The sequence below is a fragment of the Scardinius erythrophthalmus genome (genome assembly GCF_964197995.2).
Source record: "Scardinius erythrophthalmus genome assembly, chromosome: 3".
Taxonomy (NCBI): Eukaryota; Metazoa; Chordata; class Actinopteri; order Cypriniformes; family Leuciscidae; genus Scardinius; species Scardinius erythrophthalmus.
Genome location: NC_138223.1, coordinates 6055901 through 6070736, shown reverse-complemented (window position 1 = coordinate 6070736; position 14836 = coordinate 6055901). Strand labels below are relative to the sequence as shown.

Here is a 14836-nt window from a genome sequence, read left to right as displayed (position 1 = left end):
TGCTCGAACTGCATTAATAATGTTGAGATTAATGTTTTAAATATATATATATATATATATATATATATATATATATATATATATATATATATATATATATATATATTATGTTTGTATAGCATCAATGTCATGTTTCAAATTGTTAAAACAGCTCTCCTGCTCTTGTGATATTGCCTATTTATATAATATCATAAAAATCAGTTATTGATTGCATTTAAAGCAGGAAGGTTAACATTAATGATGTTAACATATAAATCAGACAATGTACCGGCAATAAAATCCAGAGTCCTTTTAGTTCGAGACTGAGACAAGAGACAAGACCCAGACTTTCAAAAAACAAACAAAAAAAATACCAACAACACTAGCGATATCTCTTCTCTGATGACATGTTTACTGGCGTGTGGGCGGGACAACCTGTCACTCACATGAGTTCGACCAATAGCAAACCACAACCATCCAATCAATTCCCAATGGACACAATTAAGTCCTGCCCAAACCATTTCACTCGGACATCCATGACAACAGGACGAAAAGACTATCACAGCTTCCATTTCATGCCGACTTTAAGTTCACAAAGAGACCAAACAACTGACAGTTTTAACTGAAAGGCGAGACTTCCTTCCCACAGCTGCCATTTTGAATGTTTCCATTCTTTTTTTTTTTTTTTAACAAGAGATCCATCTCCTGCTCTAACACTATCTCGGATAAAGGCCACATTTGCCTTGTAACTATTTTATTTTGCTCTAATGACAACTGACGCAATAGAACTCAATTTTCCATTTTCCAAAAAATGTTTTCATTTTTTGCCATGCTGGATAATTGTATAGCCACCCTGGTGAAATGTTGACAGACTGAGCAACCCTGAGAGGATTCACTTCTGTTCCCAATGTTCCTCATTTGGAGAAAGCAGCTCTCCCTGTGATTCGATGAGTCCCAGAGCCTAAGAATGGCTTCAGACTGACATTCTGACATTCTTTCACAAGTTTTTGGGATTTTGGTTTTCTCAAATAGTACTGGCAAAGCAGTAAGATAAGCTATAGACAGTTGGCGGACCCTCATAATCTCTGCACAATTATTTGTTCACACAAATATATAAACACAAACATAGGTTATTAATTTGCTAATAGGTGTTTAGTTATTTTATAAATGTATGAACCAGTCTGTAACATGCACACATTTTCACTGCAAAATAAAAGTATTTCTAATCTATTTGTAGTTCATTTCAGCCTCTACTTAATCACCTAGCATGAAAACAACATGGAATATATAAATGCATATAAATGATAAGACACAAATGAGCGCATTTGACTGGCTAGCAAAGTTAATTGGCTGTGAAAGGCTTGTTTATGTTAGAACTTAGTTGATTTATGTTAGCTCTTCCCGCTGATTGTAGCCATCATGTTAACTAGTAGCTTGATACCCTTGAGATTTATCTAATGCTCTCATGCTTAAACAATTTTGAGCATTTGAGGCATGCTGCTTTATAGTTATAATGGTTACCGGATGGCTACAGCAGCTCCATTAACTCCTCTGAGCTGGCTAAGCAGTATTTTTGATGTCTGACACATCGGTCATACTCGCTTTGAATGTGTGCCTCATAAACCTTAAGTGCTGTGAGACCATCTATACCCTTCCTAAACAAATGAGTGTTCCACAAAAAATGTAGCGCTTTGTTTTCCCCAATTATACCCATTATATTTTATGGCGAGGAAAGGGATTGTAAACCATAACTTTCTCCAAATGGCTGTGGTAATGCAAGCATTAAATCGGTTGTTGAATTACGTATTAAAAATTGGATATCAGAAAGAGACAAGTCTGGATTTTGGCTGGCACAGTCACTCCTCCAGATGGCAGAGTTTGGCATCTCCTGTTATAATGATGGGACGACCTCAGACTAAAGGAGCAGCGCCAGCTTACTATCAAGTGTATTGTTGTCATATTGGTGCATTTCAATGCTAATAAGAACTGTTAAGGTTTAAGGGTTCAAACTTTGTCTGAACATGTAGGCCCTACACTAATGTTCACAAATATTCAAATGTGTGGGGTCGGTAAAATGAAAAAATAAAATAAAAAAAAATAATAATAATTTATATATATATATATATATATATATATATATATATATATATATATATATATATATATATATATATATATATATATATACTTTTATTCCAACTTTAAACAGTACGTCCTCTGGAGAAGTATCAGGGGAGCAATAAAGAATATGTGCATAATTCATCTAAACAAAGAACATGAATGCTATTTATAATTCCTTCAAACTGTGGGAATAATAAAGCTGTCACATCACTATCTTCATGTATATGGCTGATGAGAAGGGTGCAGAAGAAGGTTGGAGAGGTTGATAGTGTAATTGGGTCAATGAAACACTAGGGACACACAATAGTCCTTTGATAATAGACCATTGTCATTGGAATATGTAGTTGCAAAGTAAGGCCTGGGGACTGTGCACTAATATTTCAAACAGGAAGTCAGGAAGTCTTCTTTCATTTAGATGCACTTTGTACTGTAATTTAAGCCCACAGGCTAGTCATCAATCTTTTTACTTCATGCAGTGAATATTTCTCAGGGTATCTTTCCTTTTAATAATCAATTTCTGCACAAGTAGCCTACCTTAAAGTCTCTGCTGCAAAATTGCTATTTCCTATAGGGGAAAAAAGATATGTTAATTTAGCCTATAAATTATATATATGTTCAATATCTATCTATCTATCTATCTATCTATCTATCTATCTATCTATCTATCTATCTATCTATCTATCTATCTATCTATCTATCTATCTATCTATCTATCAAAGACAGATAATCCCCTCCAAAAGCTCAAGAATGTAACATATTTCATATCTAATTTTGATTTTTTTCTCTTTTGATTATGCAAAATGGCATTATGAGATTTTATTCATACTGTCAAGTGAGGAGAAATGTTCTCTATTTCTATTTTCTCTTCGAATATGTGAGATTCCCTATAACTTTAGTACTTGTTCATTCTGTGTCAAGTGAGTCATTCCTCAGTGTAAGTGCATCTTCCTCTCCGCATGAGTATTCTAAGGGAACCGAGAGTTTAAAGCTGGCTGTCAATCACGATAGTTATGCACTATCTGCCGCTTCCGGTTTCACTCTGGACTACAGCGCGCGCGAACTCGGGAAAAACACATCAGGACTTTTCTCTGTCTTCCAGGATTGTGTCATTCTCTTCAAAGTGTGGTTTGGGAATGTAGTTATTGGACGATTATTCCGTTCATGGACTTAATACTGCCTTACTGAAGACTTTATTAAGAACATCACCTGTTACAGTTGACCAATGACACCTGTTGACTCTTCGGCGCTGGTTTTAAGAGAAACTGTGATATAAACAAACTACGAGGATATCTGAACGTTTGATGAGCAAGATAAGATGAAAGTCACGGTCAATTTCGGGGAAACGAGGGTTGTCGTCCCGTGTAAAGACAGCTGGATGGTACGGGATTTGATCGATCAAGCCACTCAAAGATACAAGAAGATTGTTGAACAGGTAACGTGTTGTTTTTAAGTTTGAAAACGTAACACAACCTGATAAATATTAATTTATGAGTCGGACTATTCACTATGGATAGTTTAAATCTCCTTACTTTGGCATATTTAATCGGAATTATTTAAAAAACTACACCTGTTGGCGAATCCTACTATGGCGAAGGCCTGGTTCATGAATATTAAAGCCTTCTTCACCATACGGCTGTTAACCGGGTGTGCCCTCAAGCTCATATCACGTGATCTGGAGCTGTCAACACTGCTCTTTTTCAGATTTCTGGTTATTGTTTTAAATATTCATTATCTTTAGACATTCCTGCAGTCTGATACTGTGGTTGAAGCTTTGTTCTGCGCCTCAAATATGTAAATATGATCTTTAGCTCTACATAGTAACGTTATATGTCTGAGAAATTGACTTAGATTGTTAGTGTTCTGTTACCAGTGACTTTCTCTTCACTTTTGTTTGGATTTATTAGTTTAAAACACACACACACACACACACACACACACACACACACACACACACACACACACACACACACACACACACCCACACACACACCCACACACCCACGTCTGGTTCACTATCTTTGTGGGGACTCTCTATAGACTTAATGGTTTTTATACTGTACAAACTGTATATTCTGTCTCCTTACACTAACCCTACCCCTAAACCTACACATCACACACAACTTTCTGCATTTTTACATTTTCAAAAATATATAATTTAGTATGTTTATTATTAACCCATTTCCCTCGTGGGGACTGCTGGCTGGTCCCCACAATGGAGGTGATCTCAGGTTTTACTATCCTTGTGGGGACATTTGGTTCCCACAATGTAATATAAACCACACACACACACACACACACACACACACACACACACACACACACACACACACACACACACACTTTATTTTATTATTTAGCCTATATAAATACATATATAAATACATGCATACTTACACAAAGTAGTCAAAAGTTTGAAAACATTACAATTTTTATTGTTTTTGAAAGAAGTCACTTTGCTCATCAAGCCTGCCTTTATTTGATCAAAATACAGTAAAAAAGCAATATCGTGAAATATTGCAATTTAAAATAATGGTATTCTATTTCAATATAAATTATTTTTGTTATGCAAAGCTGAATTTTCAGCATCATTAATCCAGTCTTTCAGAAATCATCTGTATGTATGTATGTATGTATGTGTGTGTGTGTGCATTATTTACAATTACTTTGGAGTTTGTTATACGGAGTATTTTTGGCAGCTTGGTGATTGTTCAAATTGATAATTTATGTGAAAGTGTCATGCATTTATTGTGTTCAAATGTTAGAAGTGCACTTCTAATGGGTCAATTATTGCAATACTCCGATCTTCGAATTGTTAATATCATCATTAACTTCTACATAAATATATATGTCCCAACTATATTCCACTTAGAGGGGTTCTTTGATATCATACGTGCTTATATTAGTCCTCACTGACTGAGCAACATCACACTTTAATAGTGCAATGCTTGGTCACTGTTAACTATGCTAGTCCTTTTGTAGTGCATACAGCTTCTGCAGTAAATGCCAGTTGGAATAAAGCAGGACTTTATGTGATGAATACAGCCGTGTCATTAATCGCTCCCTATCTCCAAATGCAGGTGGCAGGCTGTGTTTGATTAGTTTGGCCTGGGCTCTCGGGCTGAGATGGCTGGCTTTATGGGAGGTTTTAGTATGGGGTTTTAGACTGATGGACGTTATCGGCTGAGATTGGCTCAGTCGGATGGGATGGGCCGGTGCCAGGCGTGCTGGGATAGACGTGGGCGCTTTATCCATTCTGTCAACCCACCTCTCGGGTCTCATGCGTCACTGAAGTATTGAGCCCTTCATCTATGATAGCGGGCCGTGATGCACTTCACCTTGCTTAGACATTGTGCATATTCACGTACAACAAGCAGTTTGTGTTGATGTTAGTTGTAATTTTGAAATGCAAATGTGTCTATGGGTGGATGGATGTTTAATTTACATTTACTTTGAGAGATGAGCTGTTATTAGTTTAAATGGCCGATTTACAATGATGTCAACAATGAAAACACATTATGCATTATTAATGAAGACCAGGCTCCTGTTTTGCAAATGTGACAGGATGATTATTCAAATGAGCTTCAGGTTATGATTTTGACTGCCCATTTAGATCTGCTGCAGTTTTATTGAGGATACACTACATTTGCTGCATTTATGCATTGCAATCAACGATAGGCATCTCTGTTGTGTGCACTGATGCAATGGCAACTTTAAATGTTCAAGTTTTAAGTGGTCTGGCTGAAATATAGTTTTAAATTCAAATTACAACCTAAGATGTCTACTTTAAAGGGGTGGTTGATTATGATTTCACTTTTTTAACTTTAGTTAGCCTAGTAGTGTGTAATGTTGCTGTTTGAGCATAAACAACATCTGCAAAGTTACAACGCTCAAAGTTCAAAGCAAAGGGAGATATTTTCTTTTAAAGAAATAGCTTTTTAAGGACTTAACGGCTGTTAGGGACTACACGACATTCCTCCCGGGTTAGTGACATCACTAACCCTAAAATTTACATAAATTCCGCCCCCCGGGAACGTGATTTATAGGTCATCAAGACAGAATATGCAAATCAATGACTTGAAGATAACTACACATAAGCTACATAAATTCATCAACTAACCATTCAGAAATGTTGTCTACATGTTGTCACTTCTTCTTGAGTCTCTCCATCATTGTCTGACTCCGGTTTTAACATAAAAGGCTAAAAGTTTTAGAAATTTCCAGTGCATGTCTGTGTGAGGTAAAAGGACACGAGCTCTTGAAGCTCCGCCCCCTGTGCCGGGAGCAGCAGCTCATTTGCATTTAAAGGAACAGACACAAAACGGTGCGTTTTTGCTCATCCTCAAAAATTGTCAATTTTAACATGCTATATAAACACATCTGTGGGGTATTTTGAGCTTAAACGTCACATATACACACTCTGGGGTGTGAAAAATAATTTTTTTTGTGTCCAGAAAAAAATTTCTTGGATGGAAATCTGACTAATGAAGAATTGTTGCAGAATAGGAGAAAGTTATCATTAAATAAATAAAAAAAAAGATTATAAAGACAAATTTTGTTTTCTTTAGGAAAACTGACGCACTGCACTGGTGAATCGTTTTATATTAAGACCAAGAACGTATGTTAAGAAAATGAAATAAAAATAACATTTTGGTTTCATGTTGATGTTAGACAGAGCTGTTTGAAAAAACTGATCTGAGAAAATGAATCGGACTCTCCAACACTATTTGACAGAGACAAGATATTTAAAGGAGAGTCTCACTTGTCTACATAATTGTGTTAAATTGCTGCCTGTTGGAAAACATATCAACATTATCATCATTAAGTTGTTGCAATGCTTCTGAAAATATAGTTCGTAGTCTGTCTACCCCCAAAACCAATCCTATAAGAATACTGAATTAAAAGTGTCCGTCCCACTCAGTAATGTTTGTGTGTCCAGAAAGATCTGACTGACTGGTTGAGATTAACTCACATCTGAGGAAAACTGCTTTATTATCTTGCCATAGCCGGGCTGGTGCTAACCTCTGAGGGTTGTTGGAGAGCTGACTTGGCAGGCAGCGCTGCTGAGATCACTACATACGGCACACTTCCAAAAGCACAAAGCCATTGGTGTCAGCCGCCATCCCTACAACAAATTGCCTTGGATTTAAATGTCACAATGGGTATGCAATATCGAGTCCAATAGGACCGTTCCTATATGTTGAGAACTGACCCTATTTACTTTCTGAAGGGGTCATACTTTCTGAAATGACGTGATATTTTTATTTTTATTTTACTATGTTCCTTGAGGTTCACTTATAATGTTAAAGTTTTTTTTTTTGCACAAAAAACAAATGTATATGCAGAAAAACTATTATTTTCAACCTTCATTCTGACCCTCTGATTGATAGGGATGCTAACAATTAATCAACAATCGATTAATTGCCTATAATAATTTAATCGATGTAACTGCATGCGGCTCATGTGCAAAACATGCGAGACAATTGAGCGCGCCACTTTAACGTATACACATTAAGCTATATGCAATGGATTAGCATGACATTTATTTCGAAACATAGTTAACCAAGGGTCCAAAAAAACGTCCAAACAAGCGATTTTACTGAACAAGAACTACTTTACACTTTTCCAGTCATTTCCCCTTAATAAAATAAATATCTTAATAGAAAAATGTATTTCTTAGTTTCTGCATGTGCTTACGGGTGACATTGTTGGTGTTGCCTGACTTTGATGTCACGTATCTTTGGCACAGTTTGCAGTGCAGAGTGCAATATTAATAATATTACTATATTAATAACATGTTTTGTCTCTTAGAAACATACATTTGACAGTAGTAGTAGCTTGAGTTAGGATGCAGATGTATTTATGTTTTTTTACAAAAACTGTAAAAATTGTAACAACCTTATTTTTATATGGCAAAATTTAAATATTCTGACGGTTTTAGATTTATTAAAATGAACCACAGTAGCGTACATTTAGCAAGCAAGCATCATGATAACATTATAAGATAAGCATAATGATTTAGATCATGATAACCACAGTTAAAACCACACATATAGGCTAGCACCTCACTACCATGGTAAAATGTATGGTTTCTACTATTTATATAAAAAACAGTAGTTCATAACTTTTCATAAGATTGGTCTAATAATTTGATGCTGAAAAGTAAGACTGATTGCCCATATAACAGCTAGGTTCTTACAACACAGTCTTAATTTATTTAATGGCTTTGTTTAAGCAACTGGCCTCAGATTATTAAGCTAAAATGGGTTGCAAATTTTAAGGCAGTTATTAGCCATAATTGATTAATGACTTCAAGATCGAAGCAAATGTAAAATACCACTGTTATTGTGCATTCCATGATTGCGAAATGAAAGTCTTTTGGGTTGTTTTATCAGTAAGCTGCATGATTTGAGGTATTGTATCACAAAGTACGTGTTCTGGATGAATTACATGCTGACATTTCATACTTTGCATTAGGGTTTTTTTTTCAGATAGATTATTAACCCTCAGTATAGTGCATGTAGAAATGACTTCTCAGTTCTCATAGATAGAGACGCTGATTACTGTGTGTTTGACATTTGAGACCAAACAACTTCCTGCTGTTTAATCACAGGTAAACGGATCTTGTATTTTCGGATTTCTCATAGTGTTTTATGGGATTTGTGGGAGAAAAAACAAAAAGACAATAAATCACTGGATACTTCACAATTTAGTTTGTTTAAATTAGAGATTGTGATTCTCCCACGATTCTGAATAGAAGGCAACTAAACAAAATAACATGTAATTTATTAGATGTTCTGACAAAATGCTGCAGTTATTTAAAAATATTTAATTTAATTGACTATTATTATTATTTCTAAATCAGTTTAAGATGAATGATTCAATGACTCACTCATAAAGGCTTCACTTGTTTCATTATTGGATGATCAGCATTTTTTTTAATGAATCACTTGAATAAATGATAACCATAAAGATGTAACTGATACAATCTTTATTTGAAGTGTCAAGTTATTTTCAAAAGGTATTTTACCATGTGCGAATTATAAACTTTTATTCCAGTAGTTCTGTGATAATTCAAATTATTGTAACACAGAAACAATGATATGATAGTTTCATAACTATACATGATAACTGCATTCTCTGGATCTGCAAATTTGTTCACTGTGATCATACTTGTCAAAGTTTTAATAGACACATCTGAATTCAGGAATAAGATCATGTGGGTGTTTAAATCGAGATCACAAACTTTGAACGATTAATCCTGCAGATCCACGAAATAGTCATAGTTTTCCGTACTCCATATTTATTTGTTTCGTCTTAACATTTCAAGTTTTTGCTGTGGGAAGCTTTAAATGTCTAAAACGGTTTCTTCCAGTGTTACGGGAGCTTGTGTGTGTAAAAGGCACCAGGTGTGTTGTTCATCCAAAGCAAATGTTTCTCAGATGGTTTCATGAAAACAGTCCCAGCAGACATATCTGCCTAAACAGCGTGAACACTTTTCCACACCAGCAGGGTGGACGCAAACTGCCGCTTCCTGTTGAGACTGAAGCAGAGAAAGCGCCTTCACAAAAAATATCAGTGTGTGTTAATCTGGGTTGAATTGAGAGTCACTGTTTCATTTTGGATAGGGAGAACTGCCTTTTTCAATAGTTTGATGGTATCAGCTTCCGTTTTAACATGTTTTCGGAGGGTTGAAACTGCGTTTTTGAACAAATATGGAGGTTTGGATGGGTTTTGAATAGATTGAGCAGCAGAGGTGTCAAAAGTATTCACATTCATTACTCAGGTAGAAGTATAGATACTAGGGTTTAAAAAGACTTCTGTAGAAGTTGAAGTATCAACTCAAGCTTTTTACTCAAGTAAAAGTATAAAAAATCATTATTTCAAAACTACTTAAAGTATAAAAGTAAAAGTAATGTAAGGAAAAATCTCTCTCTCTCGTCAATATTTGACGCGATTTGCCTCGATTTCTCCCTCGCTTACCGCATCTAGGTTTCCTTCGGAGGACTTTTGGCGCTTCGCACAACCAAATGTGACTACAGCCTCTCACAAGTTAGAAAGACACCACAATGCCAATCAGTTTAGCGATGTGTATTCAGGAGGCGGGAGTCAGGTCTAAACCGTTTGCGTAATTGGCCATTTTTTTTTTTTTTTACGACGACAAGCCAAAATTAAATAGGAGTAACGAGGCTATTTTTAAAATGTAAGGAGTAGAAAGTACAGATAATTGCGTCAAAATGTAAGGAGTAGAAGTAAAAAGTCGTCTGAAAAATAATTACTCCAGTAAAGTATAGATACCCCAAATTTCTACTTAAGTAAAGTAACAAAGTATTTGTACTTCTTTACTTGACACCTCTGTTGAGCAGTGGTTCTCTTTTGAACTTCAGAATATGTGCTTGTTAGTCTGGCTATCACCAGACCAAGCTCAATCTTTTAAGATTGAACTTTAGTCTGTATTACTGCACAAGAGGCGTGATCAACGGGCATAGTTCAAATGACTCTATACGCAATTGGATAGTCCTTCAACCAATCAGACCAACGATCCAGGTGACGTACTTTGCAGAGCGACGTTAAAACTCCTGGCAGGAAATATGTCAACAAACATGTTGGTTTGTCGCATTGATCAGTGGTTTGCAGTGGCATTTTTGCAGGTTGTGCAAAAAAAAAACATGAAAGTGAGTGGTGTTTAGTACACCCACTCGAGCGATTTGCCATTGAGCATCGTCGAGAGGTTAAAAAGAATTGGATTGACGGTCGTGCGAGAGCCAATAGCGCGCCAGGTGGATAAGCCAGGTTATGATTGGTCCCCGCAGATTTGTAACGTTATATGCATGTATTTACGTTATAAAATTATATGCATGTACAATTTCCCGGGAATATCAAGCTAGCAAGGGACAAGCCCTGTTTCCATCTGGTGTTAAGATGCGTTTTCGTTGATGCGGTCACAAGTGATCAGCCAAGAAACATTACCGTTTACACCTGGAAAACAATCTTTCTTCCTCCCCATTGAACTGTGACTTGCTAAACAATGTTGAACAACCTCTTTACGTTTTCAATGTACCCAAGAATACCTGGGAAACTACTTAACAAACCTGTCTGAGATTGATACCAGTTATCTAAAAAGATACAAGAAATAAAACACACTTTCTGTGAAAAGATTTAATCTGAATGATTATTGTAGTAAAATCCTACTGAGTGCGGAAACATGTATTCTCTTAAATATTAGTTTTTATGTAAACCCCCCCCCCCATTCACATTGTTTATTCCCAGGTTTAAATGAAGAGATAATAAATCATATTTTCAGTATAGCCTCAATGTTTTCTTTAAATATCCTATACTATTTCCACTGCATGGCCAAATCTAAAAAAAATGTAATTTATTTTTTGTCAGAAAACAGATATTATATTTTTCATTGAACAATGAGTTTTTATGATTCAAAGACATATTTTACACATAATTTGTTAGACATTTTATTAGGTTTTTCATTTGCATTAATGTAACTTCATGGAAGCTATGAATGTGTACACTTTTGGTGCACAAATATACTAGTTTGTTTGATGCACCCAAGACTATCACAGATCATTCACAGTTTTGACCAAACTTCTAGGTTTTCATGTTGAAGTTCACAATGATAGAACATGTAATGCAGTTTTCAGTGTATTGACTTTCAGTGTATTGAACTGCAACAGTTTAGTTGTCTGCTGTTAAACATTCAGCATGATTTTAGCATTTATTGTCATGTGTGTCAACAGTTTAATTGAGGTTTCTGCTGAAAAAAAAGGCGTTGACCTGGATCTGTTATGTCATCATGCATTACTAGCCAAACACGTTCTTTTAGACCATTATAGTATTTTTTTTTCTTCTTCTTCCCCAACCCAAGTATAGGAAAGTCGTTCGGCGAGTTTGTTTGGTAATGAGCTGATGGTATTCAAACTATGAAAACTTACCCATCTGACTTATCTTATCTGGTTACATGTGTACACATGATAGTTTGCATTCCCACTGTACATTCTCAAGTTCTCATCTCATTTTCAGTTCGACCGTCTTGTCAAGGTCAATAAAGGACATTCATTGCAGCCATTTGATATGTTTTGTGACGTATTATTATTTTTTTCTTCTATATATTATAAAATGAAATGTTTTTGCTGTGATGTCAAAGCTGAATTTCCAGCATCATTACTCCAGTCTTCAGTGTCACATGATCCTTCAGAAATCATTCTAATAGGCTGATTTGCTGCTCAAGAAACATGTATTATTATCAATGTTGAAAATTGTATGGATAGGATTCTTCGAATAGAAAGTTTGAAAGAACAGCATTCATTTAAAATAGAAATCTTTTGTAACATTATACATATATTTACTGTCACTTTTAATCAATTTATTGCATCCTTGCTGATTAAAAGTATTAATTTAATTCTTTTAATGACCCCAAACTTTTGATCAGTAGTGCATGTATGTGTATTTAAAAAAGAAAATTGTAAATAGTTTGTTGTCACAGTGTGATTAATAGTAGTGATTCTTGCTGTGTGCCTGGCCTTAGAGCAGTACGGCACTTAAGGCCATGCTGAATAACAGAAAAATGCCTTTTAGCTGTCAATATATTCATAACATCGCATAGCCATAGTTTATTCCTTAATGCTCTGTGGATCGTATATATGTCAGTCTGTGCTGTAATGGTAATGTTGTAAATATGCTGTAAAATTAAACCTTTCAGCAACAGGAAACACACCTTTTATTGTCATCACTTCCTTAGTTTCCATCCATTCATCCACATGGAAACACAGATGGACATAAAAGCTGCTATTGTTTCCTAATCATGACTAAAGGGCTTTCTGGCTAAACAAATGCGAGTTCTTTCAGCTAGCATGTCAAACGAGGGCATATTTTGCATGTGCTATCTTTTTTTTGTAACGGAGATGTTCTCAAACGTCAATCAAAAGCAATTATTCTGTGGCTTATCCAATCAGATTTCCAAGTCAGAACTATCCTTATCATTTAATAATGATATAACATGACCTTTCAATCTGCTAATGTGTTTGTATATCCTTTGATTACAGAAATAGTTTTTTTTAATAGTCCAAAACTTCCAAATTCATCTGATTAGTCTCTGGTATTGTTGTTGAACGGGGGACTTCACTGATGGTCCTATTGTTTTCAACAGGATGGGGAATTCCTGGTACGGACGCACCATGTGGAGTACGAGGACGGGGGGATCCTGGACCCAGATGACATGCTAACAGACCTGGTGGAGGACAAAGACAAGGTAAGTCTACCGTAGTACCTATACACAAACACTAGAGCTGGACGGAAGAGTTTTTACTTACTATGAACATTATCTAGCATGTTTGTCAGGAAAATGTGCGGTAAACACGATCAAATGTAGTTACGTTTGTCTGGAAGTGGCAAATCCTTTTGCTTGTCTGTAGCAGTGGCCTGTGATGGACCCCTGAATTGAGGTTTAGTTCACTGAATTCAACTTTCATTTGATGTTTAGACAGCTTCCAAGTTCAATCTTTAGTATTTCTAGCAGTTGTTTGGATATTTCTAATAATAATCTCCTTCTTTTCTCCGCATTAGTCGGTGTCGTGATGGTCACAGACGTAGGATGTGGCCAAAAGTGAGGCAGTGGGTTGTTTAGTCTGTAATTAGTGTGTCTATTTTTACCAGTTTGACACATTCATGCAGGTTTGTGGACCAGCTATTAGCATTATTGGTGGGCGTTATTGCATTGCCAGGGTAATCAGCCAGTCACAGCAACATGGAGGCTGTACCTTCTTTTGTGAAAAATAAGATGTTTCCTCCTCCTGAGAGTGTAATTGACTTTATAGATCTAAAAGCTGCAGTTAACTACTGTATTATCTTTGCAGTCAAGCAGTGGGAACTAGCACAGCAAGTTACTTCAGTGTGCTAAACCGACCTTTAGCTGAGACTTGTTTAGCCGGCCCTCCCTGCCTTGAGCGGATTGGTGCACACGCCAATGACATCATCACTATTTCAGTTTAGAACCAGTTAGGCAACATTTACTTATTTTCTGTGTGTCTTTTTGTATAACAAACTGTGAAACAATATAAACGCTCAGCCCTATCTGAATAATTTCAGCCCAGCATAATATGAATGTTAATATTCACACCATTTGTGTGATAAATGTCCATTTTGCACAGCATAATCTCATAAATTGTAATAAATTCAGATGATAAGCATGATAATAAGTCGCATAAATGAAACAAATTATAAAACCTTAGTCAGTTGGAGCTGAATAATTACTAATAAAATATTCATATGATATTCAGAGCAGCTTATAATGATTAAGTCACTTTCTTTCATTTGAATTTGGATCAGTTTATTAGGAATGTAATTGTTCTGGGGGAGAAGTTAGTGGCAGAATGTTATTGGGAAATGATATGATATTTCACTCTGAGCAGCTTTCTAATTTATCTGTTTTATTCATATAAACCCTGTGCTTTTGTTGTATTAAGTATAACTTACAAATAACTGCAGATGTTGACACGAGGTCGCATGAAAATTGAGCACACGTGCATATTATTGGGTGTATAGTCATTCACAATTTATGAAATTACATTAATGTTACTGTTGCCAGGGAGTTGCAATGCAGTTTCTAAGGTGTTCTGAGTATTGTGTGTGTGTGTGTGTGTGTGTGTGTGTGTGTGTGTGTATTCTATGCACTATAGGATGTTCTTGGTTGTTGCTAAGTGGTTGCTTTTGTAGTCTATAGATGTTT

At 35.8% G+C, this 14836-nt stretch overlaps 1 protein-coding gene across 2 annotated transcripts in view; it reads left to right on the top strand.

The window, feature by feature from the left end:
* The first annotated feature begins 3112 nt into the window (after positions 1–3112).
* The window catches only part of pard3ba (par-3 family cell polarity regulator beta a), a 168422-nt gene continuing 156698 nt past the window's right edge, over positions 3113–14836 (top strand). For both annotated transcript variants that reach the window (XM_081362128.1, XM_081362127.1), the window contains exons 1-2: positions 3113–3532; positions 13259–13360. In XM_081362128.1, coding sequence (XP_081218254.1) covers positions 3416–3532; positions 13259–13360 — 219 coding nt within the window. In that variant the 5' untranslated portion in view covers positions 3113–3415. The remainder of the gene's footprint in view (positions 3533–13258; positions 13361–14836) is intronic.